Here is a 27,639-nt window from a genome sequence, read left to right on the forward strand (position 1 = left end):
CAGAGCATGAAACTCTCCAGCGCAGGACACTTTCTCTATTGACTGACTGTATGGTAGAAGGATTTCTTTATGAAAAGCAAGGTAATAATCTTGTTTGTCTCTGTTAACTAACTAAACATCATCATCTAGAGAGCCCATGATGTTCTCAATAGTTTGTTTTTCTGCAGCTTGTGGTTTTTAAACCAGAAGGGCAAAAATTATTACTTTCAGGAAGTAATATTTTTGTAAGGAGACAATTTAGAGCTTGGAAACCAATTCAGTGATTTTGGTGAAATTCAGAATATTCAAAAATTCTCAACTGTTTTGTGCAGAAAATGTGAGGCAGATACTCTACATATTTCATATAACACAATTATACAATTCGATGTAGCACACGATGGGGATATGCAACCTGAAAGATCAATGGTGTGACCAGTTAGGACGGATACTGGATGAGATGACTAACGTGAGAGCTTGTAGGTTGCATCCTATATTGCCATGTTGTAACTTATTAGAACTAGGAAGAAAATTGGATACCAGCTCTTGAATGTAGCAGTTCTCTCGCAGCATCTGCGCCAGACATGTGACTCCTTCCGACAGGATCCAGTTATCTGCCAGCTCCAGATGAGTGATGGTTGTGTTGGACTAAAACAGCCCGAGAAAGAGAGAGAATTACTAGAATGTTTAGTGAATTTCCGCAGTATAATTTACACAGTTCCTGTGTACCTCCCATGTAAGGTACTGCAGGAATTGTGCATAACATAATTGTGGCCAGTGAAAAAAGTTAACAAGTGACTTGGTTAAGTGATGCAGCTGCCAGGCAACTAATGTTCTGCACTGCTCTTATGGAAGAACCTGGTCCAATTCCCAGCTTCAGTCTTGGGGGCTCTGGGTACTAATTGTGTTCTCTTATTCCTTGGACTTGTAAGGGTAGGGGAGCTGGAAAATCAGGCCCTGTGGGGGCCTGTAACACTCTATTTTTTTTTTTTTTGGTTGGAAGGTTTACAAATTAAATTGGTAAATTAAACAGTAATAAGTCACTGTGGCCAGTTGGTATTCACCGAAGTGTTCTGAAGAAACTCAGATATGAAATTAAAGAAATTACAGATCATCATGATCTGTAACCTATAATTTAAATCATGTTCTGTACCAGATGACTGGAGGATAGCTAATGTGACACAATTAAAAAAAAAAAAAACTCCAGAGGTGATCCTGGCAATTACAGGCCAATAAACCTACCTTCAGTAGTAGGTAGTTGGAAGGTGCCCAGGGGAGATACAGATGCCACCCAGCTGATCTAGCAGAGTACCCACAGGCTCCCACAGATGGCAGCATGTGTTTCTATTTGTGGTGCACATCTGCACATGCATTGGTGCACATAACAAAATGTATTCCATCCACAGATGGAAAAAATTAGAGGGAACACTGGTAGTAGGTAAACTGGTTGAAACTATAGTAAAGAACAGACTGATCAGACACATAGATGAACATGATTTATTGGAACGACAAACAGTCATGTAACACTTTAAAGACGAACAAAGTAATTTATGAGGGTGGTGAGCTGTACAGCACTATCTCTAGCTCTGAAGAAGTGGGTCTGCCCCATTAAAGCTCATCACCTAATAAATTATTTTGTTAGTCTTTAAAGTGCTACATGACTGCTTTTTTGTTTCATTAAGATACAGACTAACATGGCTACTTCTCTGTTACTATTCATGATTTATTGGGGAAGAGTTAACATGGCTTTTGTAAACAGAAATCATGCTTCACCAATCTATTAGAAATCTTTGAGGGGTCAGCAAACTTATGGCTAAGGATACCGTGTACTTAAATAATAAGGCTAATGGATACAGTGTACTTAAATAATAAGGAATCCAGTGGCACCTTAAATACTAACAATGTTATTATCACTTATGTTAATCTTTACGAGTAGTTCTACACAGCAACTTATTTCAAAGTAACAGCTGCTATTTCAAAATAACTGTCCTAGCACCTACACAACACAACTGTTATTTTGAAATAAATTCGAAATACAAGTTGACTTATTTCAAAATACGTAGACCTAATTTCTGAGGAATAGCTATTTTGAAATAGGTGCTGTTCAGATGGAGAATAGCACCAATTTTGAAATGAGGCTTAGTGCACCCAATGACTATTTTGAAATAGGCTCTGTGTGTTTAGACAATGTATTTCAAAATAGCTAAGTGCTATTTCAAAATGCATTTTTGAATGTAGCTATTCTGGAATAGCTGATTTTGGAACAAGGCTGCTGTATAGACATACTCTAAGGTGCCACTGGACTCCTTGTTTCTACTGAAACAGACTAACGTGGCTACCGCTAAAACTTGTCATAGTGTACTTAGACTTTCAGAAAGTTTTTGACAAGGTCCATCACCAAAGGCTCTTCAGTACAGAAAGCAGTCTTAAGAGGAAAGTTCCTTTCATAAACCAGTAACTGGTTAAAAGATAGGAAACAAATGATATGTATAGTTGGTCTGTTTTCAGAATGGAGAGAGGTAAATAGTGATGTCCACCAGGGGTCTATGCAGGAACCAGTACTGTTTATTCTATTCAGAAATGATATGGAAAAAAGGTAAACTATGAGGTGGAAAATTAGAAGATGGTACACAATTACTTAAGCTAGTTAAGTCTAATGCAGACTACAAAGAGAGATCCCATTAAGGGATCTCACAAAACTGGCAGACTGGGCAACAAAAAGGCAAATGAAATTCAATGCTGATAAATGCAAAGTAATGCACATTGGAAAATGTAACAATACATATAAGGCGATGGTCTCTAAATTAGCAGTTATCTCTCAGGAATGAGATCTTGGTGTCATTGTGGCTAGTTCTTTTGAAAACATCTGCTCAAAATGCAGTGGCAGTCACAAAACTAGCAGAATGTTAGGAACCATAAAGAAAGAGATAGATAAGACAAAAAACATCATAATGCCATTATACAAATCCATGGTAAGTCCACATCTTGAATACCGCATGCCGATCTGAATGCCACATCTCAAAAAAGATTTGCTGGAATTGGAAAAGATACAGAAAAAGAGCCGACAAAAAGTATATGGGAAAAGATTAAAAAGACTAGGACTTTTCAGGTTGGACAAGAGATGAGTAAGAAGGGATGTGATTCAGATCCATAAAATCTTTACTGGTTTAAAGAATGTGAATAGAGAAATCTTATTTATTCCTTCACATCAAGCAAAAAATTTCAGGAATCAATGAAATTTATAGGCAGCAAGTTTAAAACAAACAAAAAAAGTACTTTTTTACACACTGCAAAATCAATCTGTGGAGCTCATTGCCAGTGGATTTTGTAAATGCCAAAACTATAAAGGGTTCAAAAGTACCTAGGTAAGTTCATGGAGGATAGCTCCATCAGTAGCTATCAGTGAGGATGATCAGAGTTTCAACACTGTCCTCTGAGTGTCCCAAGCCTCTGATTGCCAGAAACATGGAGTGGACAACAGGAGATGTATCACAGAATGTTTGCCTGTCCTGTTCTTTTTCTTTGACACATCTGCCATTGGCCACTGTGGGAAGTTAGGATGCTGGACTAGATGGATCATTGGTCTGACCAATTATGGACATTTTTATGTTCTTATGTTTAGAGGGTTAGAAATGGTGGGATTTCTCAGCGCTCCTACAAGGATAATGTAGATTAATGCACCCCTCCCCCGACTAAATATTAACCTCTAAAATTGAGAGCAGCCCAGTATGCCTGTTGATTTTGGGTTGATACCATTAGCTCCACCATTGACCGGGTACTCACCACCAGTGCAATAGCAATAGCTTTGGTGCCTTTGGGTCCTAGACCATGATGGTTCAGGTTCATGTAAGGCTCCTCCATGTTCCGAAGGAAGTAAGAGACAGGCACCACCCCCACAATTTTGCAAGCCTCCAAATATATCTCCTCACCCTTCATGGTTGCAAAGGACCTCTCAATATCTACAGAAACAAAGGGGGCTTGTGAGCAGTGTACTGAGTGTCCCGTCTCTCTTCCCACTCTCCCTGAAGCTACTTCTTCATCTGTAGAGAGACCTGGTTGACTCCTTTCAGGGGTTTGCAGGTTACCTGAGCAGGAAAGCCTGGAAGGCACGAGCCTAACAACCCCACCCCCCCAAGGGAGTCAAGCTAGTAAGAATCTCTATACATTTCTCCCTTTGGCATTTCTCCCCTTTCTCTCCCCCTCAACTGTGAAGATGGGTAAGACCAGGGCATCCCAGGAGTTGCCAGGCTTGCAGGGAGCCAAAAAGCCACATGTGCTTTTTGTGCTCATGAGACTTCACTCCACATACTTTCAGATTCATAAGTCAAATTCAATCTTTCAGTCAACAAGTCAAGCCAGATTCATGGGCTAGGATTTTTGTGGCTGGCCTATGTCTAATTTGGCATTGTTGAATTAAGCTGAGGGCAAATGGAATGCCACAGGACAAGAATAACACTTCTGCTTTTATAGACATCCGCTCTCTGGAAGAACTTATCGTGTACCTATTCCTTCTATGTTTGACTGTCAAAAACATGCTTTGGTTTCTCACATCAAACATCAGAAACCCGGAGTGCGCCTAAATCATTCCTGGTCTAAACAAGCACCTCTGACATCAGCCAAAGAAACTCTGTTTTATTAATCTTAACTGAAGCCTGTGGCAGATAGTGCCAGAAGAGGCTGGTCAGCCCACAAAACTTTTGTTTGCAAACGGCAGAAAGAAGCTCTGCATTGTCATTATTTTGGCCACCGGAAGTTGCTGACACAGCTGCAGTAGAACAGACCGGATAGTTGATGGCTTCGTTTCCATTAAACCCTGTTATTTGGACTTTCTTCATCAAAGCCAGTGGTTAGAAATTGTATTCTCATATCGCAATGGTTTTCCCTTAGCGCAAACTCTACTGTAGTTAAAGTGCTTTTGCCAGTTATATTTGAGGCTCTCTCAAACAGCTCATTTTACTTACATTCTTCTGGTTTTTAATTTTCTTTCTTTCTCCTCTCAACTTACAGAACATTAACAAAGTGCCGATCCTAGGCTTTGTCATTTATAAAAAATGTGAGCAGGGCTTGATTAACCACCCCTTTACTAGTTACCTCCTTAGGTAGTGTCCTTGGTCCCTGTGCATGGACTCCACATCTTATATTAATCTCTTATTAATAGGTGCTGCACTGATAGTGAATGAAAAGGCTTCATTGAAAGGTTAGCCAGCAAATGCTCACCTTCAATTTCCAGGTCTGTGTCAGAGTTATCTGGCCTCGTCTTTTCCTCCACTGGGCTGCTGGATTGGTCACCAAGCAACTGGGATTCCACAGACAGGCTGCCCTCAGACATCTTTTCATTCTGGTCTGGAATGAAACTGAACAGCTTTATTCTGCAAATGCAAACTTAGAGCATCTGCAACAGCACAGAACAGACTGCAGACAGAAGTTTTCTCTCTCTTCACTGAATCTCATGGTCCCCTTAAAAACGTTCCTGGTACTTTCTTCCCCAGCCCCAACTCTAAGTGCATACCCCCACTGCACTATACTCACTTGGAAGCCATTACTGGTGTGTGGATGTTCTCACTTGAGCTGGAGGTACCTGGACACCCAATGGTTTGGTATCTTTTGGAGCAAACTTTCCAGTAAGCTGTTAGCCCCAGTTTATGGAGGGCTACTTGTTCCTTCAGGCTAGTCATTTACTGATTCTGGTGACCTGCTTTTTCCCTCTCTCTTACTTTTGAAACACCCAGTCACTGGCAATCAGATCCTCCCACCCTCTGCATCCCAGCCCTTCTGTTAACCCTTAAGACAAAACTATACCAATTACTTTCAACTTTTCCTTCCACGGGCTTTCTTTCAGCCTGCATGCTGCCTTTGCTATCGGTCAGAGAATGCTTCGTTGTGTACTTCAAGTAAGGCAAATGAGAAATGGTTTGAATGCCACTGTACATGAGGATGGAGCTGTCACTCAGGAGCAAGACTGGTTACCAGATCACAGTGGATGTGATACAGTCTCTTTCACCTCCGATTCATAATTTATTTTACAATTAGGAAGAGAGATTGGAAAGGGAAAGAAATGCTATAAAAGCCAAGGAGAGTAACGTCACCACGCTGAGTTCTGGACAACAAGTGGCACAAAAATCGTTGCAATTTATCTTTGGCTTTTTTGTATGTTACCTCTTTGCTGCTTTTTTCTCTGATTTCTTACTTCCCTTTACTGACTGGGTTATTGACCTGTAATTTTATCCCCCTTCTCAGGAGTTATTCAATATTAAAGCCTGGCATGGAATCCACAGTTCAGCTGTCCAGCCGCAGAGGATGACTGCAAGTAGTGGCAGTTGACAGAGTATCTCACTCACTCCATTCAGTGAAAACCAAACTCCAGTCCAAACCTCCCCTTCTCCCACAAACCAGGCCCTTGGCCAGACTGCTTGTTCAAAAGAGTTGTTTGCTAACTGTGTTTCTGCAAAGGAGCAAAGAAAGAAAAGAGTATTTCTAAAGTTTGCATAAACAACTCCAAAGACAAACCAAACAGAAGTGACTAGGTGGGGCCATACAATACTTTCTCTTATGGTTTTTCATTGTTATTATTTATTTGTATTGTGGCAATGCCCAAAGGTCCTCTCAAGAGAAAGGAGGACATAATGATAAAATGCCTGATCTGAACACCGACTCTTCACTTTCACGAGACTCTCACTGTTCTGTGACATCCCTTGTGTCTAACCTAGCAACCAGTCTGGTGCCACCTGAGTAATTCCTGTGAAGTAAAGTCTCCAGATTTGGCTCCTTGGGGCACAGAACTGCCTGTGAAAAGCCACGTACACCTATGGCTCTGTAGAAGTTACAGTACATCTACAGTGTTGGTCAAGAAAAGAGAAGGGAAGAGTTTTCATTTTATAAAACTCTTCGTTATGAAATAGTAACAGAGAGATAGCTGTGTTAGTCTATATCCTATCAGAACAAAAAGGCAGTCCAGGAGCACTCTAAAGACTAACAGAATAATTTATTAGGTGGTGAGCTTTTGTGGGACAGACCCACTTCTTCAGACCATAGCCAGACCAGAACAGAGCATCCAATGAAGTGGGTCTTTGCCCACAAAAGCTTATGCTCCAAAATATCTGTTAGTCTATAAGGAGCCACAGGACTTCTTGTTGTTCTTGAAGATACAGACTAACATGGCTACCTCTCTGATACATTGTATTATTATTAATTATATTAATATTATATCCATATGTACAATTAATAATAATAATATAGTGAAAGATGCCAGATTGACAGTTCTGGAGACTCATGTCCTTTATCTAGCCAGATTACCAGTATTGCCAGGGTAGCATTATGGTAAACTTCCCCCGAGACACAAATTCTCTTGATCAGTGTATTTTAAACATGTTTGTGAAAGAGGATTTGGAGTGAGATGGAGTTAAAGTTGTCAACTGATGCCAGAAAACTGAACACCCAATACTCTTATCCTTTGCTGTCATCCCACCTCTACCCCACCTTAACTTGCACCATCCCACCCCCATCACTTGGTCTCCCCATCCTTGCTCATGTGCTCGTTTTCACTGCAAGGCCCAAACAGGCATGTTTATTGTTGGGCAAATGTATTATGCTAAATTCAAGTTTTATTTGTTACTGGACACTAAAACTGGCAGCAAATTAGTAAATAGGGGTCGTAAAACATGAAATCTCATGAAGGTTTTCATGATTCTTTCCCTCCCCTCTTCCTATTTTTGTAACCAACTCTATGATTTTTCTTCATTGTATTGTAATTTTATTAGTGGAATTAGGATCACACATTATCACAGCTGCAGTGGGTCTACAAAAGGCCCACTCCTGAAGCCCATATGCAAATCCATGGAGCACAACCACAGAAATGCACTTGTCCAAATACCTAGACAATTAAATCTTGTGACAAAGCTGCCCCTCAATCATGGCAGGTGCCACACTTACTGCTTGTCTCAGAAGCTCACAGCAGCATTCTGTTTACATCTGTATGGAAAGCTTATGTGTGTATGAATGCTTGGCACTTCCATAACTATTCAGTCTTGGCTTGTATTAACAATGGCTCAATTTCGTGTACATTTTAAAAAAAATTAAGTGAATTTTTTAAGTAATTAAGGTATAAAGCCAAAACTTGATTGTACTGTGGCCAAAAATCATCCAAGGGTGAGTCTTACTGAAGAAATAAATAAGAGCAACTGTACTCCACTAGGATTTGGGTCATAATAGTATAAAGGGATATGGACCTTTCTGCTGCAGAGTATAAGTATGATGGTCAACAGAAGGATCACAGAAAAGTATTCTGTCCCTCCTTTCCTTCAGAGATAATGACTTCACTACCTATCAAAAGAGCTTTGTATTCTCATCTGACAGAGATCCCACACTTGATGGGCCATCAGTTTGCTCTCATGTGGTAGCTCCTACATTTATAGCTTAGTGTATAGGTACTCTAAATCCCAGTTAATTTCAGCAGATTTCTGATTTTTCACCAGCATCTACTTAACTGCCCAGTCTGAGTGGGGAATAGAAGTTTTACACGTACATGGAGGCCTCTGACACCAGCGGTAACACCTGTGGGGATTCAGATGGTTTTCCTTATTTTAAAAACAGTTTATTAATAATTAAATATTGCACCTTCATCCTCCTCAGAGTCAGAAAACTCATGATCCATGGTGCATGTTCTTGTCACCACACTGAGATTGCTGCTTGTTACTTTGCTTTTTCTCCTCTGCAAGTCAGTCGTTTAGTCATCTCTGTCTGACACCCTATGACCTCCTCATACAAAACCCCTTCTACAACCTTCTGACTCTAATTCTCAATCTCTGAAAACCTCCAGAAGTAAGCATCTACAAGATTTGTCGCCTTGATTTGTACTGTTTCTGAATAGAAAGGTCACATTTACTAGGCTCTGGGGCTGCCTGGATCTTGTGGGAAGTTTTTACAAGGCCCCTCTTTCATTTCTTCCCAAGCATTCCATGACCTCATCTAGACATTGTGACTCAATATAGATGAAACTTACCACAAGATATCCTGCAGCCATGTTTCATCAGTCTTTCCATGCATCAGATCTCACTTAGTAGGATCACGGCTGGTCAGCATTTGGGTAAGTTTTTCAGAGAGTGGTGTTAGTAAGATGGCATTGGGTACTCACCCCTCAGAGTCACTAGTGAATCAATGTCTGCACCTGGTACATTTTCAGATGAGAAACTCAGTCCTGACCATTTGTTGTCTTTAAAGAACTCACAGTCCTTTTTTTTTTTTTTTTGGCAAAAGTTGGTTTATTAGTCCCCATGTTCTGAACAGATTGAATAATTTGTTTAGTGTATACAATACTATATATATTACTTGCTTACTGTACATAGATATATAAGCACCTAGAAGTGCCTCAAACCCGAGTATTTATTATTTATGTAAGCAAACCTTAATTGATACTAAAGTTGAGGGTCCAGTGTATTGTCGGAGGAATTGGATCAGTGCTTTTCATTTATTTATTTACAGTGGTAGGTGACCACTCAAAAAGACTGGCAAAATCATTTTCTTAACGAAGGAGACTTTTGGATAAAAGTAGGGGAAAACTATACTCACTACATTTAGGAGCAGTCCTTCACTACAACAGTTAGCCCAGTGCTCTATAAAGTCCCTGTCCCAAAAAAACTAGGTACTTTAGAAACGTTGGTGATTTTGTTTACCCATGGTTTACATAAATCTCTCAAACATTCCATTTGTCAGAGTTCAAAGAGGGTTATACTTTGGTGTAGAATTGTAAAGTGTGACATAATCCAATGGAAGTCTTGACCTTAAAATGTAAGGTCGTTGTTTTGGTTTTGTGAATAATTTTCAGTGTGAGCATTATAATTTTGGTTGCTCAGACATTTGCTTGTTTGTGATACTATGCTTGTTTGTGATACTCATGTTTTAGTGCAGTGTTTCTCAAATGTAAAACATTTGTGTACCCCTTTTGGGACTTCAGCCTTATCAGCATATCCTCTATCCCAGTGCCCTCTCAGTGCATATCTCCTGATTTTTAGTAATTTATTTTCTGCTGTGTACCCCTTGAAATCCTTTCATGTACCATTGGTGGTATGCATACCACACTTTGGGAAACACTTTTAGTGTGATTGTGCCACTGTTGGTTGGTTCTTGGATTCTATACCTCTTCTCTCAAAGATATACTTTGTTTAAAAAATGCCCAATTATCATTTGCTCTTTCAGTAGCCTGTTGCTGCTGGCTTATCAGCTTCCTCTTCTGTAGAATGAGGGATAATCCAGTAGTTAGGATGCTGGCCTAAGAGTTATAAGAGCTGAGTTTAGTTACCTGCTCTGCCACAGTTTTCCTGTATGCCCTTAAACATGTCACTTAGTCTGTCCGTGCCTTAGCTGTAAAATGGGGACAATAGTAATGGCTCTGCCTCACAGCAGTTGTTGTGTTAAAGATTGTGAGATGGTATTGGAAGTCCTTTCACTAGCAGCAGCCTCTGCCAGCAGGGAGATCTGTGTGATTATGCAAATAGTAGATTTGGTGGATTCATGCCTGGATAAAGATTTGTCTGTGGCTTTAAAACAAAACTATTATTTTGAAAATAATATACAGCTCAGTAATGATTTTATCATATTCAGTGTTTTGATGCAGTCAGTACAGATTCTGTTAACAATGTGTCAGCAATATCCTAAAAGGCTACAGGTTTCAGAGTTGTTTTGATGAAGATCTGATGAATGTGCTAATCAGCAGGTGATGGGGTTGTTTTTTAGGGATGTTTGCAGATACAGTCAGCAGATTTAGTCTTTCCAGTTCTTTGTATTACTACAAAACATCAAGGCACATCTACACAGAGTCCTTCTTCGGTGCTGGTGCCAGCAGTACTATGCTCAGCAAGGTTCTCAGAAATGCAAATCGCTTTCATTTGCATAATCACATGGCTAATTAGCATAGCCACATGAGATCACCCTGCCCACAGAGGCTGCTACTGGCAGTAAATGGGCCATGTAGTAAATGGGCCAAAAACTCCCTCTGTCACCAGCCCCTTATCTCTGAAAAAAATCAGGGATAAGGGGCTGGGCGACAGTGGGGGATTTTGCTGGCAGAGGCACATCTACACGGCCTGTTTATTGCTGGCAGCAGCCTCTGCCAGCAGGAAGATCTGTGTGATTATGGAAATGAGAAGCTATTTGCATTTTTGAGAATCCTGCTTGGCATAGCACTACCACAACAGTGCTGAAGACAGTCTCTGTGTAGACATGGCCCAAGAGTAAACTTGCAGTAATAAGGCATGTTGGTACTTAATTTTATCTGATTGTGTCACCTAGAAAGAGAGGGTTTCAACATTTTGCTACATTCATCATTCTTACCATATTAAAAATCTGAAACCTATCTGGTTTCAATATGTGACGGACTTCAACCTTCATGGGCATCAATGTTATTGTGATCAGCTGAGTCTGAGTTTAGAGAGCTTCAGTCAGTCTTTCATTAAAGGAAAGGTGGAGGGACATGTTTGTAGGTTCATCAAGGCTATATATGATGACATCACCTGCCTCAGACTACTTTAGTCTATTCAGATTTTGTACAGTATTTCATAAGGACCTGAAGAGGAACAATTACATTTGCAAACTTAGGAAGGCATCATGGTCAATGGTACATGCCTAAAATGACCTGATAGCTGCAAAATTGCTTCATAAGACTATTTGTTTTATTGTTTTGAGTTTCAAAGGATATGGGATAACTTGTTTGAAAATACATGTGCAAACACTTTTAAGTGTGTTTAAAAATTATCTTATCCCTATTTAATATGGGAGCATTCTAGGGTGTTCTTCAGTGAATTATCATGTTCTGGTTCTGCACATGCCTTACATGACAGATTAGATGCCATTAGAGAATGCCACCAGACATGACAATCTTTTGTGAGTGAAAAAGACAGTTAGGGTTGTGAATTCAGAACCTGTATGGAGTTGATGGAATTCTTGTTTCTATAAGCACCCAGCATTATTACATCAATGTACTAATCAGCCCAGAGAGGTGTACTACTCCGTGCTGCTCTTGCCTGATCTTCTCCACCAAATACCATGCACAGCTCTAAGCAGATAGGAGTAGGGCTACTGTACATCCAAGTTGTCCAGGATATGACCTCTTTGTGGTACATGGTTCTCTACCTGGACAGTTTTTTTCACGTAAGAGGAAACGTCTGTGAAAGCGCCATCTCCATGGCCCAAGTGGCCCCTTCCCAGCATCATTAGCTATTGGAGCCCACCAACCTAGGTCTCGCCTGCCAGATAAGCAGAGCTGTCAACGCTTGTCCACTGGGCAAGCCTGCTCCACAAGGGGCACTCAGAGCCTGGCCAGCAGGGGTGACAGGGCCATGTCCCGGCTTCCCGACTTAAGGAGGGGGAAGAGACATGAGGTGCCAAATGACAAGCTGGTGCTGGGCCTAAGGTTGTGATAGGGAACACCGCATTGCCCACCACTCGAGGGGCCACAGGTACCCCCCGAATGCGCCCCCAGCTCTCTCTAATGCCCCTCCGTGCATACACACCCACTCTTCCAGCCCCTGCCAAGACCCGTCCAAGCACCCTCACGCGCGCAGGCCCCCAACTCGCCCCGCAGCGCCGCGCTCTATTCAGCCCAAACGGGGCGAGCCCCAGCCAGCGGCACGCGCAGGCTCCTGCACGCGGGGGTGGGGACGGGGCCTGCGAGCGGCGGGGGCGGGGCTGGACTGGCGATCAGAGCCGGGGAGCCCAGGTCTCAGCTAACCCCCCGCTCGGCCTCCGGGAACGTCTCCCTGCTACACCAGGCCGCGCTGTGCCGAGGCCGGGCTGGGCCGCCCGCGCTTCACGCTGCAGTTGTTGTGGCGGAGCCGGGCCGGGAAGCAGGCAAAAGCCGGGAGAGGATCGGGCCGGGCGGCATGATCGGCACCGTGCTCTGCTATCTGCTGCTGCCCGCGGCGCGGCTCTTCCGGGCCCTGCGAGGTAATAACCCGCCCCCAGCCCTCACCGCGCCGCCCCTGGCCCGCCCTGCACAGAGACCGCGGCGGGCTGCTGGTGCTGCCCGAGCTCGGCTTGCAGCCCGCGGAACAGGCCCTGCTCCCGCAGAGCTCCCTAACCAGCGGCTTGTGGAGAAGCTAAATACCCCGTGCGACAGCCCCTCCCCCGAGCCCGCCCTCCGCTAGCCTTCCCCGGGGTGGCCCCCGCGGCTCCCGGGCCGGGGGTTAGTGGCCTCCCCGTTCCCCAGGGTGACCCCCCCCCAGCTCCTGGGCCGGGGTTTACTGGCCTCCCTATTTCCCAGGATGACCACCCCCCCAGGTCCCAGGCCAGGGAGGGGTTAGTAGCCTGCCCGCTTTCCAGGGTGACCCCCTCAGCTCCCAGGCTTTCTTGGGACACTCAGCTCTCATCCCAGAGAGACCAGCTCTCCCAGGACCTCTCAGGTCCCCTCTAACTTCCCCCAGGCTGCTGTGGATAGTGCCAGGTATGATTGTTTATATAGATCTAGCAGCAGTGCTAAAATTATGGCAGGGGAGGAAGGTGGGCTTGAGTAGCAGGTATCTGGCTTTAAGCAGTAGTGAAATGAAAGGGGGGCATTGAAGAGAAGTGAGGTAGCTTCTGAAACTAACAAGGGGCCCACTGCCTAGCTCTTCACTTGATCACTGCTGAACATCTTAAGATGCTTTCCCATTTGGAACCAGAGTTCTGGGAAGATGGAGGCATTGTTGAGAAGCCTCTGAAACTGCTCTAAAGCTGGCAGAAGTAACAATTGCTCAATTTCTCTCACTTGCTCTCTGCGTTTTAAAGAAGTAAAGATTCCCATTCATCTAATTTGATACCTCTTCAGAGGAGGGTTTAAAAGAGAGACTGGAGGTTTGGTGGAGTGGTTAATTGACCATCTCCTATAGGTCCTTGGTCCAACCCTGACCACTGTTTACGGGGGAGAGCAGCTCCTTCAGGCCTCCTCAGGAAACGCCAATTCTGATCATGCAAAAAATAGGCAGCAGCAGCGCTGCTGGGGAGACAGGCTGCTCTTGGCTAGTACTGACTACCAGCAATAGAGCAGAGGTCCCCAGTTGCAGGGCATGGAGGACCATCTGCAAGGTACAATCAAGGAAATGAATGATTTGCAGACAACACAAACTGCTAATCAGTAATGGAAATATGAATACACAGAGATATTAGCAAAGACCTAAATGCTTTCATCATCTGTGTGCCGTGTACGGTGTGCCGTTGTAGCCAAGAAAGCTTATGGCATGTTAGGTTGCATCAAGAGGAGCGTTGCCAGTAGATCCAGACAAGTGATTATTCTTCTTTGTTCGGCTCTGGTAAGGCCACATCTGGAGTACTGTGTCCAGTTCTGGGCCCCCAATTATAGGAAGGATGTGGATACGCTGGAGAGGGTCCAGTGGAAGGCGACCAAAATTGTTAGAGGGCTGGAGCATATGACTTATGAAGAAAGGCTGAGGGAATTGGGACTGTTTAGTCTGCAGAAGAGAAGACTGAGGGGGAACTTGGTAACAGTCTTCAGCTTACTGAAGGGAGGCTGGAGAGAGGCTGTTCACAGTGGTCATGGATGGCAGAACACGGAACAATGGTCTCAAGTTGCGGTTGGAAAGGTCCAGGTTGAACATTAGGAAAAACTTTTTCACTAGGAGGGTGGTGAAGCATTGGAATGATCTCCCTAGGGAAGCAGTGGAGTATCCATCCCTGGAGGTGTTTAAGTCTCGCCTCGACAAAGCCCTGGTGGGGCTGATCTGATGTGTTTGGTCCTGCTTAGAGGAGGGGGCTGGACTCAATGCCTTTTTTAGGTCTCTTCCAGCTCTATTGTTCTATGATTCAATGATCTGGAAGTGTGTTTAGGGGAGATACTAGTGAAATTAGTATATTATTTGTTAGGTGTGCACAGAAGATTTTTGGCCCACTCCAGAGGTCATGCACTCCCATTGGGTGAGTTTTTGTCATAGTCTTCCTAGTTTCAGACCATGGTTTCGTTCATGATAGAATTTTCCCTGCGGGGGCTTTTCCATCTTTAGCTTCCATGTTTGTGCTTTCTCTGTTGGTCTTTCCACTCTCTTTCTTAAAGACAATTCAGTGCAAAATGGTTCTTTTATATTGGGTCTCTGCAGTTATGCAAATTCCTGAGAACTAAACATCCTGTCAGCTGAAGATCCCTTGTTCGTTTCCTGAAAAATCATCCATTCCAAAAGTCAGCTGCTAGAACTTCCCTCCTGATGTCTTTGCCCCATGTGACTAAATGTGGCTGCATTTGGATGGAAGATGTCAAAGAAGAGCGAGTAACTTACATACTGTTTAGCTGACCACCTACTGCATTGTGTAAATAATTACTATAAAAGCAGCCTAAAGCTTTCCTGTCTCTTAAATCAGCATCCCTTCACAGAAGTCAAGGGGTCATACTGGCTCAGCTAAAGGTCCAAGAGACAGCCTTGGTTACTCAAAACTATAACAGTGAATCCTTTCTGATCAGCCATTCAGTGCTGTTGATGCATTGAAATGGTTCTTTTACGTCTCTAGTTTAAATGAGCTAATTTGCAAATAAAGCCATGGATTTTAAACCATTGTCTTGTATTGACTTTTTGACAGATGCTTTCTTTACATGTCGAAAGAATGTGCTTCAGGCAAAGAGCCCAACCACCCCGGTAGGGGGCACCTCTTCTGTTCTGAGTAGGAGGCAAGTCCCAGAAGAACAGGAAGCTCTGCTACAGCAGCTGCCAGAGGAGGAAGCTGGTAGGCTACACAGCAGTGAGAGCACACCAACTGTGGGGAGGGTGTCAGTCACACTGCCCAGTGACTGGCGGGAAGACTCAGATTTATTAATGACCAGCCTCAGCAACCTGAATGTGGCTTCAGAGGTCACGTGGTGCAGTGATCAGCAGATTGATGAGCTACGTACCTTAATGCCTGTAGAACCAAAGGAACATGCTGCAATCACACTGGCAAAATTACCGGAAGAGGAAAGTGTGGCTGTGGTGGGCAGTGCAGCATGGGCAGCTGTAAGGACACAGACCGATCACCAGATTAGCGGCTGTGCCCCTTCAGCCCTGGAAAGGAAGGAAGAAAATACTACTGTACTGGGCTGGAGCTTAGTGCATGACACAGAGATAGTGCCCATGGAAACCACAGCCTGGTCCTTTTATGACACAGCACATTTCCAGTCTTTCCCGGCAGAGACACCTTACCATGGTCAGTAGTAAAGCAGCCCTATTTGATTCTGAACCCGTGGTGCTAAATTGGAACTATGTAGAGCAGTGTTTCTTAAACTGTGTTCCAGGAACAACTTGCAGGTGTGCTGCGGGTGTTAAAAATACAGTAATGGTATATATTTTCTGTTGTTAAAACCGGATATTATGTTACTACTTCATTGCTGTGATACCTGATTAATTTACTTTATTTTGGTTTTGATGTATATGTAGCTGTGTGGTAGGTTTTTTTTTTTCTTTTAAGAAATTTTTGATAGGTGTTCTGCATTTTTTTGTTTTGTTTTGGTGTTTTGTGGTCTCAAAAAGTTTAAGAAACACTGATTTAGGGTAGGAAAACTTTCTGATCTCCCTGCATAGGGATACTAAATCCTGGGTGACCTGGGTATAGCTGCTCTTGCAGTCCATTAGGCATAGGTTGTTTCTCTCCATATCAAGCTGATTGCATCTGGTAATGAAAATGGTAAAAGTGATCTTTCTTCAATGTGAGGGCTTCAGACATTATTTGGGTTGTCTAGGGTTGCTAATCACAATTCCAGTGAAATTAACATAGGTTGCCTACTTCATTTTGGAGATGGCCTCTAGAAAATGGTTAAACTTTTTCAAAGTATTTTCTCCTCACTAGGACCTTGCCATCCCATCCCTGTTGACAGCTATTGAGATTAATTCAAGGGCACATTTAGAGTTCAAAATGCCCAGATTCAGGGGACAAGAGAAAAGCCAATCCTTATGTTCCAATCAGCAGAAGTATTCCAGGAAATGGGACAGGAAAGGATACCCAGCATAGATCTGACCCTGTCTTCTTCTCTCTTGTGTATAGAGATTTTATGGAGGGACTGGGAGGATCTTTCTTCACAGCTTGTTGTTCCAGAGCTGGGCTCAGACAATGGGCCTCTATTTGAATTCCGAGTCATGTCTTACAACATTCTGGCCCAGGACCTGGTAGAGCAGAGTCCTGATCTCTACCAGCACTGCCATCCAGATATCCTGGACTGGAGCTATCGTCTCCCAAACCTACTGCAGGAGATCCAGCATTGGGACCCTGATGTGAGTAGTACCTAAGTCCTTCCATGTCACACATCACCAGAGTTTTTGGGGTGTGAAGCCAGTGCCTCTGAGATTATTGGGATCTCTGGTTATGTGCTTATATAATCTTGCTCAGATCCATTCTTTGATTGAAGGGGCTCAGCTTTATCTAGCAGAAGTGGGAGCAGGACAGCCTACTGCAGTCCTTGGGAGGAGGGAAAGCCTGTATGGTGCAATCTGGAAGAAGCCTAGAAATGAGGCCTATATGGGGGTAGACTTCCTGGTGCAATTATCTAGCTCTGTACCTTCCTTCCAGGTTCTGTGTCTCCAGGAAGTGCAGGAGAACCACTACTGGGAGCAGCTGGAGCCAACATTCAGAATGATGGGTATGTCCCCTTTTTTTTTCTTTGGTAGAGACTTTCTGAGAACACTCCATGTTGATGTCTCCAGAGCTATCCTGTCTATTTACAGAAGTAACCATTACCCTAGATTTGGATGGCCACATGTCTGAAGATATATGCTTCCATTCAATTGTTGTCCCTTTTCTGCTGTAATTGATTCCCACCCCAGACTGGGAGATGAGAGCAACAAAACTCATCACGGGTCTGGCTTATACAGAGAATAACAAAGACTTGATGGTAAATGATGGCTAAGAGGACGGTATTGCCTACAAGAATATGGATGAGCCAGAGGAAGAGAGAGTGATTAAGGCATCCCTGGGGGCATAACTAGAAGAATGGGCTGAAAATTCAAACCCAGTGTAAGGGACGTCTTCCTGCCAGTGAGGTATGCAGGGCTGCAGGACACCCCCGCCCCCAGGGGAATAGTGGGAGCTGTTTAAACCCTGCTGTTTAAACCCTGCAAAACAGATTTCCTGTACTTTGCTACACCTAACTAAAAAGGACCCCATGTTCCTGGCCATTTGGGCCCTTCTGATGGGTGGTGGTTTCTTTTCAGGCTTTGTGAGCGTATACAAACGGAGAACAGGAAAAAAGACAGATGGCTGCGCAGTTTGCTACAAACACAGCAGGTTTCAGCTGATCAGTGCCAGCCCTGTAGAATACTTCCGTCCTGGCTTGGACATCCTAAACAGAGACAATGTGGGTCTAGTGCTGTTGCTGCAGCCTTTACTCCCAGAGGGTATAGGACAGAAGGCAACGAGACCCCTGTGTGTGGCTAATACTCATGTGCTGTATAATCCCCGCCGAGGAGATATCAAACTTGCACAGATGGCCTTGCTCCTAGCAGAGATTGACAAGGTTGCAAAAACTGTTGAGGGCAATTACTGTCCTGTCATCTTGTGTGGGGACTTGAATGCTGTGCCTGACTCCCCATTGTACAAGTTCATCCGGAATGGCCAGCTCTTCTACCATGGGATGCCAGCTTGGAAGGTAGGAGTAGATAGGAAATGGCATGGAACAGCTCTTTGGATTGCTGTGAGTGGAGTATTTATGCAGTCATGTCTCTGATTGCTATTATAAGGCTCCTTCCTCTTCTAAAGAATGAGCCCTATTTAGCATCAAATGCAAAGACATACAATAAATTGTATTCTTTGCTCCTAGCAACAGTGGAGATTACCAAAGCAAAGAGAATTTTTAACGTCTTATTTCTTTTTGACTACTGTTTCCTCTTTGGTTTTTTTGGGAGGGGGGTTGTTCACTCAGATGGTGAAACTGGACTGGTCAGTTCATCATTCTGCTTCACTCATCCATCACTGTTGTACTTGAGTGATAGTCACTGTAGGGGAGGCACAAATTCATGTCCATGGAAGTATTATCTAAATGTTGGGCCTAAAGCTAGCTCTGTTCTTTAAATATATACCGATGCAAGTACAGCTCCTTTACAGGTTCTCTGTGGCTGTGTACCTAAGCCCATGTACCCTGCTTGCTCTCAAGCACTAGCTTTCAAAAGGGTTTGAGCAAAATATTTCAAACAGAATTATTTTTCCCCTTCCCGGCCCCCCCCCCCCACTTTCCTTTTTACTACCTGTTCACAGCTTGTAGGTGCACCACATATTTATATGATATTTATTCTATGCAAGTGGGGTTTGGCTCTGTATGAGTGCTGTGCCTGTTTCATGAGGGTCCTGCTTTGAGCATGTTGCTGGCCTTGCTTTAACCATTTCCTCCTGCTGCTTTGTTCCCCTTACCTCTCCCCGATGCCTTTTTGCAGGTTTCTGGACAAGAAGATTTCTCCCACCAGCAGCACCAGCGGAAACTGCCGACTCCACTCTGGCACAGCTGTCTGGGTATAACAGATAACTGTCAATATGTCACTCTTTGCCAGCCAAAGAAATCAGGTGAGCTGTGGTGTGAATGGGGGATCAACAAAGATGATTGCTTCGTGGCTCTTGCTCCTGTTCATTCATCTGTCCTCTCCACTCTTGGCAGGACCTTTGCATAACCTCCAGGGGAGGGCTGGGGAATGTGCTACACCAGGTAGTGTCCTTGCCAAGGACTCTCTCTCCTCAGAATACCAACTGTATCACTTATATGCCTCACAACTTATCTCAGCCTGAGGTTTTACCATCTCCCAGGACATGCTGACCACTGAATATCCCACAGTACTTTACATATCATAGTCATATTTGGAGTAAACTTGGAGGGCCTTGTCTTTTTCTTCAAAGCACTGGGTGGTGTAGAGCCCCCTTAGCCACTCACTCTGCTCTCCAGAGATACTTCAATATATGGAGCCCAGGCCAGGGTGTTCTTGGTGAAAGTTGGGTGGATATGAACCTATATCTTATTTTCCTTGTTCAATCAGGAGTTCCTTCAAACTTCTGTGCCATTAACACCTCAAATTCCTTGCTTAGAATTTGAATGGTATCTTGCCATTTTTTGGGAAGGGGAAATGTGAAGCATACATATACCACAGTGATGTGTGCATCAGCAGTAGGTAACTGGGGCTGCAGTCTAGACTGTGTTTTCCCCTTCAGTCTTCATGTCTGTTCTATATTCTGGTACCTGTATTATACCAATCACTGTGGCATTCACGTGTTCTGGTACTGGTTTTGTCATGGAAAGCTAAACAGCTGATTTCTTGTTTAATTTCTTCCTTTGAACTGGCTGTGCTCTGCAGACAGACGCAAGTACAGCCGGGACTTCCTGATGCAGTTCCGTTTCTGTGATGCTGCCTGTGAACGACCGGCACATCTGATTCTGCTGGAGGGTGTGACAGATGTTAAACCAGGTACTGTAACAAGTTCTTTCCACTTCAGCATCTTTTCTGCAGACATAAGATGAGCAAGACTTGAAGCCAACAAGTGGAGACCAGCCTTGGCTTGTTGTTGGGTGGATGAGTCCCGAAAAAGGCATGCCAGCCTACTCCCAGGGTCACAGGTGAATTCCGTAAGGGCTCAGCAGCAGCTCTCAGCTACTGATCTGCTCCTTCTATTGCAAGTCTTGATTTGTTGATTTATGTGCTTTAACCCTGTGTAGAGGAATGCCACAGGGTCCAGTCTGTTTTCTGTCCTCCTTTTGTTTTGGAGAAGGGCAAATATTTTTCCATTCCTTCTGTGCTTCCAAGTCTATTGGAAGAAATCCGTGGTGACGCCTGAGCAGTCTCCGTGTTAATATGGCTCTTCACCATCTGCACCACAAGCTGCCGTTAGATCTGCTGTTAAAGAAGCAGATCATCTTCTCATCTCTGGACCATTTGACTTGCTTGGTTCTGTTCTTGTTCCTCATCTCTGGGCCGGCAAGCCATTTCATGATCCCAATTCTGTGACTGAGTTTGTCTGACAGCAGAGGTAATACAAGCCCACAAGGATAAGCCTCAGAGCAATGGTGATGTCTGCAGCTGTAGGCACAGGAGCTGATTGACTTGGATAAGTTGGTTCCACTAATTTGGTTTTGGATTGTCCTATTGACCTTTTCAGAGTTAGAGGTGTAGGGCTTTGACTTGGTTTTTGGCCTGGTATCAACTTGTTACACTTTCAGGATCACTGTACTCAGAGCCGCCTGTCTGTGACCAGGATGGTTTGCATTCAGCTCTGGAACTTTGCCCTGACTTCCCTGCATGTACTATCATTCCTGAGGTGCCTAGCCATGAGGCCATGTTTAGGATAAGAAGGAACTGTTGAGACAGGAATAAGAGACCTTTTTGGGTTGCGGGAGGAGCTTTTAAACTCAAAATGGACAGAGCAGTTTGCTCCAGGCTCAGTGGCATGTCTGGCTGGAATTTCTCTGTTCCTTTTCAGACCGACCTGCACATTGGCCTAAGCATCTTGCTGTGGTGAATAATCCTGATCCAGAGCTCTTCTTCCCAAGGTAACCTGGAAGGAGGGAGGTTTCCGCTGGCTCCTGTGAAGCTAGTGGCATCCCTCCTTGGAGTGGCCATAGTGGGGTGCTTGAATAACGGGCACAGGAAGCTAAATTAACATAAAGGTTAAAATAATTCCCTGGTCCCTTTTCCAAGCTAGAAGAAGAATGGGCAAGGAATGGGCAAGAATTCTTGCAAGGAATGGGCAAGAATCTGAAAAAATTGTCTGCAGCTGGTCAGATACATGCCAGGCTGCTGTAGTAGCTGCGAGGTGCTATGTCACTGGGTTGGTGTTATGGGTCAGGAATGCAGTGCCTTGTCAGAACTATCTTGGTGGTGAGGGAGCCCCTGTCTACTCAGTGTCTTAGTAGAATTGGCATTAATAGTCCCTCAGTGGTACTGAAAAATGTGTAGAAATCGTCTATAAATAGCTGCATCAAGAAGGTGATTTAGTTTGCTTAGATTCCAGCATTGAGTTTTGCATCCTCTCTCCCATGTGGCACACAGGAGATCTGTTTATTCTCTGCAGGTCTCCAGGTGTTATCCAGCATGGGCTGAATCTGACCTCGGCCTATAGCCATTTCTTGCCCCAGAAGGGTCGCCCTGAGGTCACAACCATGCCCATGGGCCTTGGTGCTACAGTTGATTATATCTTCTATTCAGCAGAGCCCATTGAGAATGGAAACAAAGGGGGTAAGTGTGGCAACAAGGGGCCTCCTGAGTGCTTATCCTTAGCATGCTAGGAGAAAGCTGTGTGATGTAGCAAAATAGAGCTCAACATGGTGTGCAGTATGTCTCCACCAGGACAGGAGTTGCTCATTAGATGTGGAAGCGTGCACTGTCAGGTGTGCGTGTCCAGTTGGGGCTGAGTGATGTACCGTGAAGACATGCTGTCCTCCCAGGCAGCATCTCTATGGCAGACTAAATGAGATACAGGTTGCACCTCCTTAGTCTGGCACCCTTGGGACCTGAGTGGTCCCAAAGGGGGTATTTTGCTAGATCAGGGGAGTTAATCCCTCCCTGGTTCTGCTCCCTGGCCTGCTGCAGCTAGTTCTCTGGCTGTGGCACCAAGCTGCTGGCTCCCCAGCCCTCCAATTGCATTTTGCTGTGGCTGTCAGCTCCCCAGCTCTTGTCCCAGACCCAACCGGTTGCCGGCACCTGGCTCTGGTTTGCTCTTCTGCCCAGCTCCCTGGTCCAGGAATTTCCAGTCCTGCTAGGCCAGGGATGTTACCAGACCAGGGAGTGCCAGTTTTAGGAGGTACAACCTGTACAGTAGTGCTGCCTGGCCTGGCCATAGTCTTTCAGGGCAAGTCAAAGTAGAATGGAATGTTACTTTCTTGTTGCCCAATACTTTGCCTTGAGTTCACAAGCAGATAGCTCTGGCCCAGCCCCACAGGTGGCTGGCATTGAGATCTGGGCTTCCCTGGTAGCCCTGGTGTGCCCTTTGAGGAAGCATAGTCGCATAGGAGGCACCTCACTTCACCTCTTAGTGATACCCCCTGCAAGCTTCACACTGAAGGAGTTGATGAGGTTCTGCAAGTAACTTCATAAAGTTCCAGATCGGAGTCACTGTGGCATGGGAACAAAGCGTGAAGAGTCTCATCAAGTCAAATTTTGTTTCTCCTGAGCCAATGGCTCATTGGACTGACATGGTTAAGGGACGTTTCATAGCCAGTGTTACACACGTCTCATCAAGTTGAGACCTAAATTCACCTCTGGGAATTTGAGTGCAACTAGCAAGAGCTTCCCTGTGAGCAGCTGCATGATGACTGCAGTGTTTGTTGCAGTTTCTTTGTGTGCCAGTGCATAAATCCATCTGTCAGTAGCTGTCTAGGTGTCTATTGCCATCGCACCAACCATGAAGGGAACATGTTGTTTTGTATAGGCTGTTTGAGTGGACATGCCCTTGTATCCCTGGCAGCGTAGCATATTCTCACCGCCCTGTGTTTGTGCAAGGAATTTGAACATGAAGCTGCAGTTTCCATCTGATGTGTCCTTCCTGTTCCTCTCTCAGGTCGCAGGTTCTATAAAGATGGAACCCTGAAGTTGCTTGGACGCCTATCCCTGCTTTCTGAAGATGTCCTGTGGTTGGCAAATGGCTTGCCAAATCCCTTTTGCTCATCTGATCACCTTTGTCTGCTGGCTAGCTTTGGCTTGGAGATATCCAGTGCTTGAGAGAATGGGATTACACAAACTGGACTGGATGCAGAATACAGAAATTGTGCATTCAGAGCCTTGATTGGCTCAAAGGAAACTTCCTTTCCACTTCCCCTTGCAGCTTCATGTAACAGGAGCCTGAGGGGGCCAGGAATGTTGAGCATTTCCTTGAATTGCTACACCATGGAACTCCATTGCTGGCTGATACCCAGTTCTTCTCTGGCTGCACTATTTCTGAAAGAGTCCCTGACAATTAACGTCCTTGTCTGTTTGATCCTGCTGCTTCTTGCAGATGTTCTAGCTGTGATGCTCTTACACTGCAAGAGTCCACATGACGACCTCCACTGGTTTACTTGGCTGTGTGCTGCTCCTGGGAAAGATTAGATGCAGTTTTGAGGCTAATGACTTTTTTTCTTTTCAGTTTGGCTACTTACTGCGAAGAAGAGGGGGGTGCTCCCAATCATCTTTTGCAACACCAAAATGGCAATTCTTTTTGATTTCCCAGCAACAGTGTATGGAATGTAATCCCCTTGGATTCACTCAAGCATCCCTTGTGCCACCCGTAACGTAAACAGGACGGGGCTTGATGATGCCTTGAAAATGGAATTGAAATAACCTTTGCCTAGGGACACCTAATGAGAATTTCCATCAAGTTCACCCACGTCTACACCCAGCACACACATCAGCAGAGTGGGAGGTTGAAGTTTCCATAATTTTCTGTGGGGAGCTTTTTATTATTATGAGACCCCTGTATCATTAAGGTCCGAAAAAAGGATCGGTGTGATATGGAGGTGCTGGTTCTCCAGAACCATAATAGAAAGCCCTGGAGTTGCCACCGCAGAAATCTGAGATCCTTCAGTAGGCTCCCTCATCATCTTCCTGACCATTTCAGAACAGTTCCTAGTACCTCTCTTGACACCTATAAGGATGGAGAAGGGTTTGCCAAGTCCCTTACCAGAGGTTTCACGCAGGAGGAACAATGGACTGATAAGAATGAGTGCTGAGGGGCTGTGGTCACAGGTGCTCCCAGAATAATGTTAGAGAAGAGGTGCCAGAGGAAGTAGACCCATAGGTAGGAATAGCCGCTTCCTTTCTGTTTTAGTGGACGCTTCGTCTGCTCTGCCCTGAGCCTTGATTGACTACATTTTGCAGACCAGTGGTCTATAATCTGTACTGCAGTGTCCTCCTGGCCAAAAATGTTTTATGTGCATATCATTGCTCCGTTCCAGAGTCTAGCCTATAAAGAGACATAAGGTGATTGGGGCTGTTCTGCGTGGGATTTGGAGCCCTGTGGACTTGGAACCAAAGCTTCAATACTTGTATCCTACTGTGGCCTTATTGTCACATGTGATATAATCACCAATCAGCCGTGGCTTGTTGCTAGTAGCATTGTGGGGGTTTTGGTGCTGGATTCTGCAGGTCAGATTCATCAGCATGGCTTGACTGTTGGTGTTCAATATTTATGAATGAGAAGAAGGTTAGTACAAGAGTTCTCCACCCTTAAACTTCACTTCTGGGGCTGAGAAATCTCCTGACCCCATCTTAGCCAGATTTTTTTGGATGGGGGAGGGGGAAGAAGCTTTCAGTAACTTTAACTGGGTTGTTTTGAATAATGGTTGGAGAGGTTTCAGCGTTTTAAGTGTTACTTTCTTAAACATCTTAGTTGAAAAATAAATTTTTATAATTTCAGAAAAAGTGCACAGTAAGAGTGGCTGCTGGGCAATGTTCCCTCTATTTTTTTCCATCCATGTGAAGAATACATTTTATGTGCACTGAGGCATGTACAGATGTGCACCACCAGTAGAAATATATGCTACTGGCTCTGGACACTGTGCTAACCAGCTGGGCAGCATTTGAATCTCTCCTCAGTGGCTGCCCAAGCACTCATCTTACAGGGAACTCTGTGCTGGTGCTCCTGAGGGCAGAGCCTCATCCTCCCAGAGCCTGGTTCTATTCTGATTGGATCAAAAGGCTTTGTTAGCTAGCTGTGTGGAAGAATGATAGGGTAGGATGTTAGCTGTGCAAGGGTAGTGGGGAGAGGTTGGGCTTTGATGATAATCTTTCTAAACAAGGCATTCACATCAAAAGCCGCAATGCCTGGTGCCATGCTGGCACAGCTCATTTGGGTGATTCTACAATAGCTTCTAAACTAAAGTGAGTTCAACCCACCAGTCTGTCTTCTGAAAATGGGAGAAGCTGTTGCTGGTTCCTAGAGCTTATGTCCAAACTTCGTGTTGTCTTAGTATCTCAACCAGATCTTTGTTATTGGGATCCCAAGTTCTCTTTACTGTGGGGTAACAAAGAACTGTACTTGTATGTCCTTTTCCTCTCAACCCCATGCTGCTGGGGTTGATGTCTGCCTGCCTGGCCCATTTTTACCCTGCTGAGGAGGGTGGGTGAGTAGGATTCTGTTGTCCATTTGTTTGCATGCACTGTTCAAAAATCTGTTGTGGTAGAGTGGAATTGGAGGGGCAGATTCACCAAGGGACTTAGGCACCTGAGTCCTAGTTTTATGCACTACTCAATCTCTAATGTCCACCTCAGCTGCTGCCTATACAGTGTGCTTAAACTTCCATTGAAGAAATTCTCCCAGTGCCTATTACCCCCAGTGGGTATGTGAACTGCTGCCTCACTGTCTCACTTCTAAATCCAAAGCAGTCCAGACTGGAGAAGTGTGTTCTAACCCCTGAGCTGTGAGAATGACTCACATCAGGCTGTCCCAATCTCTCTGATTGAACCAGGTCTTCTTTAATTAAATATTAATTGGACCAGAGAGAGTCAGAATCTCTCCATAGTTCTGAAGCTCTGGCACTGTCTGAGACATGGAAAATGTATGTTCAGATCCTTTCCTACAAGACATAGGAGGGAATTGAACCCGGCCTTGGGTCTAAAAGTTTTGAAGGAGGCTGGGGCTTCCAGCTCTTTCCTCTTTCCCTGGTACACAATTCATTCTCACAAGAAACACTTAGGCACCTAAGCTGCATGATTACAGGTGAGGGGTTCCCAGCTGTGGATCACAGATAAAGCTAGGTGCCTCCTGGCAGCCCAGACTTAAGTGCCAAACTCTGTGAGAGGGTAAGTGCTTAGACCGCACCCTGCTTATCAACATCATCTGATTTAGGCAGCTCTTTGCAGTAGCCTGGCTTTTATGGAGCAGTTCTTAGGTGCCTGTCATTCCCAGTTAATTGTATAGGGTGTCTAACTCAAGGTTTTTTGGATCCCATTTTGTTCCCATGATTGTTTAGGTGTCTAAAAGTTAAGTGTTGCAACAGTCCAGATCCCTTTGTGGGTTTAGCCATAGTTGCAGTTGTTCTTGTGTATTTATAAAATTACTTTTTCCCCAACTTGTATTGATTTTGGGGTGGCCTGGTTTGGTGGGGTACATTTAATTGTGCACAAGTTCACATAGCTGGTTGATCTAACAATTGCATTAATTGCTGTAATACTTTTAACTTTTTTATCATGCGGGGTTCTTCATTCACAAACAAACAAATCCATATAATGCTTTGCGTGTGAACGTCTATTTCTATGCCTGATTGGTTCAAGGTCCTAGGTAAGCAAGTCTGAGACTGAAAATGGCCCACTCTGTACTAATATATTCACAACCTGGAAACACACAGAAGAAGAAAGAATGAAAAGTGATGCTTAGGAAGAAACACACTGGAAAAATTAAGGCATTCAAAACTAATGCAACAAATTGTACTGCATTGGATAATCCCAGGTAAAGATAAGGTTGCAGAGCTTAACTGCAAAGACATTGGCTTTGATTCTAAAAGGTAAGTTATACAAATATATATCTAGAGTAGTTCCACTACCTTCAATTAAATGTGAAAGTCCAGATTTTAACCAGTGTAACCTATACGAGAATCTGACCAACTATTTAAATAGCTTAATATTTTTTAAAAAGTTACAGTCTCACTAAAATGTATCTAAAGCTGGCGATAACCCAAGGAAGACTAGACTCTCTTTAAATTTTGAGGCATAGAGTTTGTGTTCTTGTGCAACCTTTTTTGGATGGCTCTGCTGCTGAAATAGCTGGAAGTAAAAATTTGAC

General features: G+C 44.3%; 2 protein-coding genes across 5 annotated transcripts in view; one reads left to right on the forward strand and one right to left on the reverse strand.

Annotated features, from left to right (window-relative positions):
- LRRC74A (leucine rich repeat containing 74A) overlaps positions 1-5,516 on the reverse strand; it is a 34,278-nt gene extending 28,762 nt beyond the window's left edge. Inside the window, exons 1-4 of the mRNA XM_074997516.1 lie at positions 5,506-5,516; positions 5,194-5,345; positions 3,760-3,935; positions 517-624 (exon numbers count right to left, since the gene is read on the reverse strand). Of these exons, the coding sequence (XP_074853617.1) occupies positions 517-624; positions 3,760-3,935; positions 5,194-5,345; positions 5,506-5,516 (447 nt within the window). The remainder of the gene's footprint in view (positions 1-516; positions 625-3,759; positions 3,936-5,193; positions 5,346-5,505) is intronic.
- Positions 5,517-12,680: 7,164 nt separating this feature from the next.
- ANGEL1 (angel homolog 1) lies at positions 12,681-27,639 on the forward strand. Of its 4 annotated transcripts, none has more exons than XM_074996732.1 (10): positions 12,681-12,912; positions 15,529-16,128; positions 16,963-17,189; positions 17,485-17,554; positions 18,126-18,559; positions 19,341-19,467; positions 20,247-20,357; positions 21,367-21,436; positions 21,958-22,121; positions 23,443-27,639. In XM_074996732.1, the coding sequence occupies exons 1-10, from the start codon at positions 12,849-12,851 to the stop codon at positions 23,601-23,603; spliced, it is 2,028 nt and encodes a 675-aa protein (XP_074852833.1). In that variant the 5' UTR covers positions 12,681-12,848; the 3' UTR covers positions 23,604-27,639. The 4 variants fall into 4 exon arrangements, with proteins under 4 accessions (XP_074852833.1, XP_074852834.1, XP_074852832.1 ...); XM_074996733.1 differs by having other exon boundaries at positions 12,718-12,912; positions 15,529-15,672; XM_074996734.1 differs by lacking the exon at positions 12,681-12,912 and having other exon boundaries at positions 16,113-16,229.

This window comes from Carettochelys insculpta, chromosome 6 (genome assembly GCF_033958435.1).
Source record: "Carettochelys insculpta isolate YL-2023 chromosome 6, ASM3395843v1, whole genome shotgun sequence".
In the NCBI taxonomy this organism is placed as follows: Eukaryota; Metazoa; Chordata; order Testudines; family Carettochelyidae; genus Carettochelys; species Carettochelys insculpta.

Coding starts and splice junctions, on each gene's coding strand:
- ANGEL1 (XM_074996732.1), top strand. CDS start 12,849: ATGATCGGCACCGTGCTCTGCTATCTGCTGCTGCCCGCGGCGCGGCTC. Junction 17,190..17,484: donor TCCAGCATTGGGACCCTGAT/GTGAGTAGTACC, acceptor CCTTCCTTCCAG/GTTCTGTGTCTCCAGGAAGT. Junction 17,555..18,125: donor GCCAACATTCAGAATGATGG/GTATGTCCCCTT, acceptor GTTTCTTTTCAG/GCTTTGTGAGCGTATACAAA.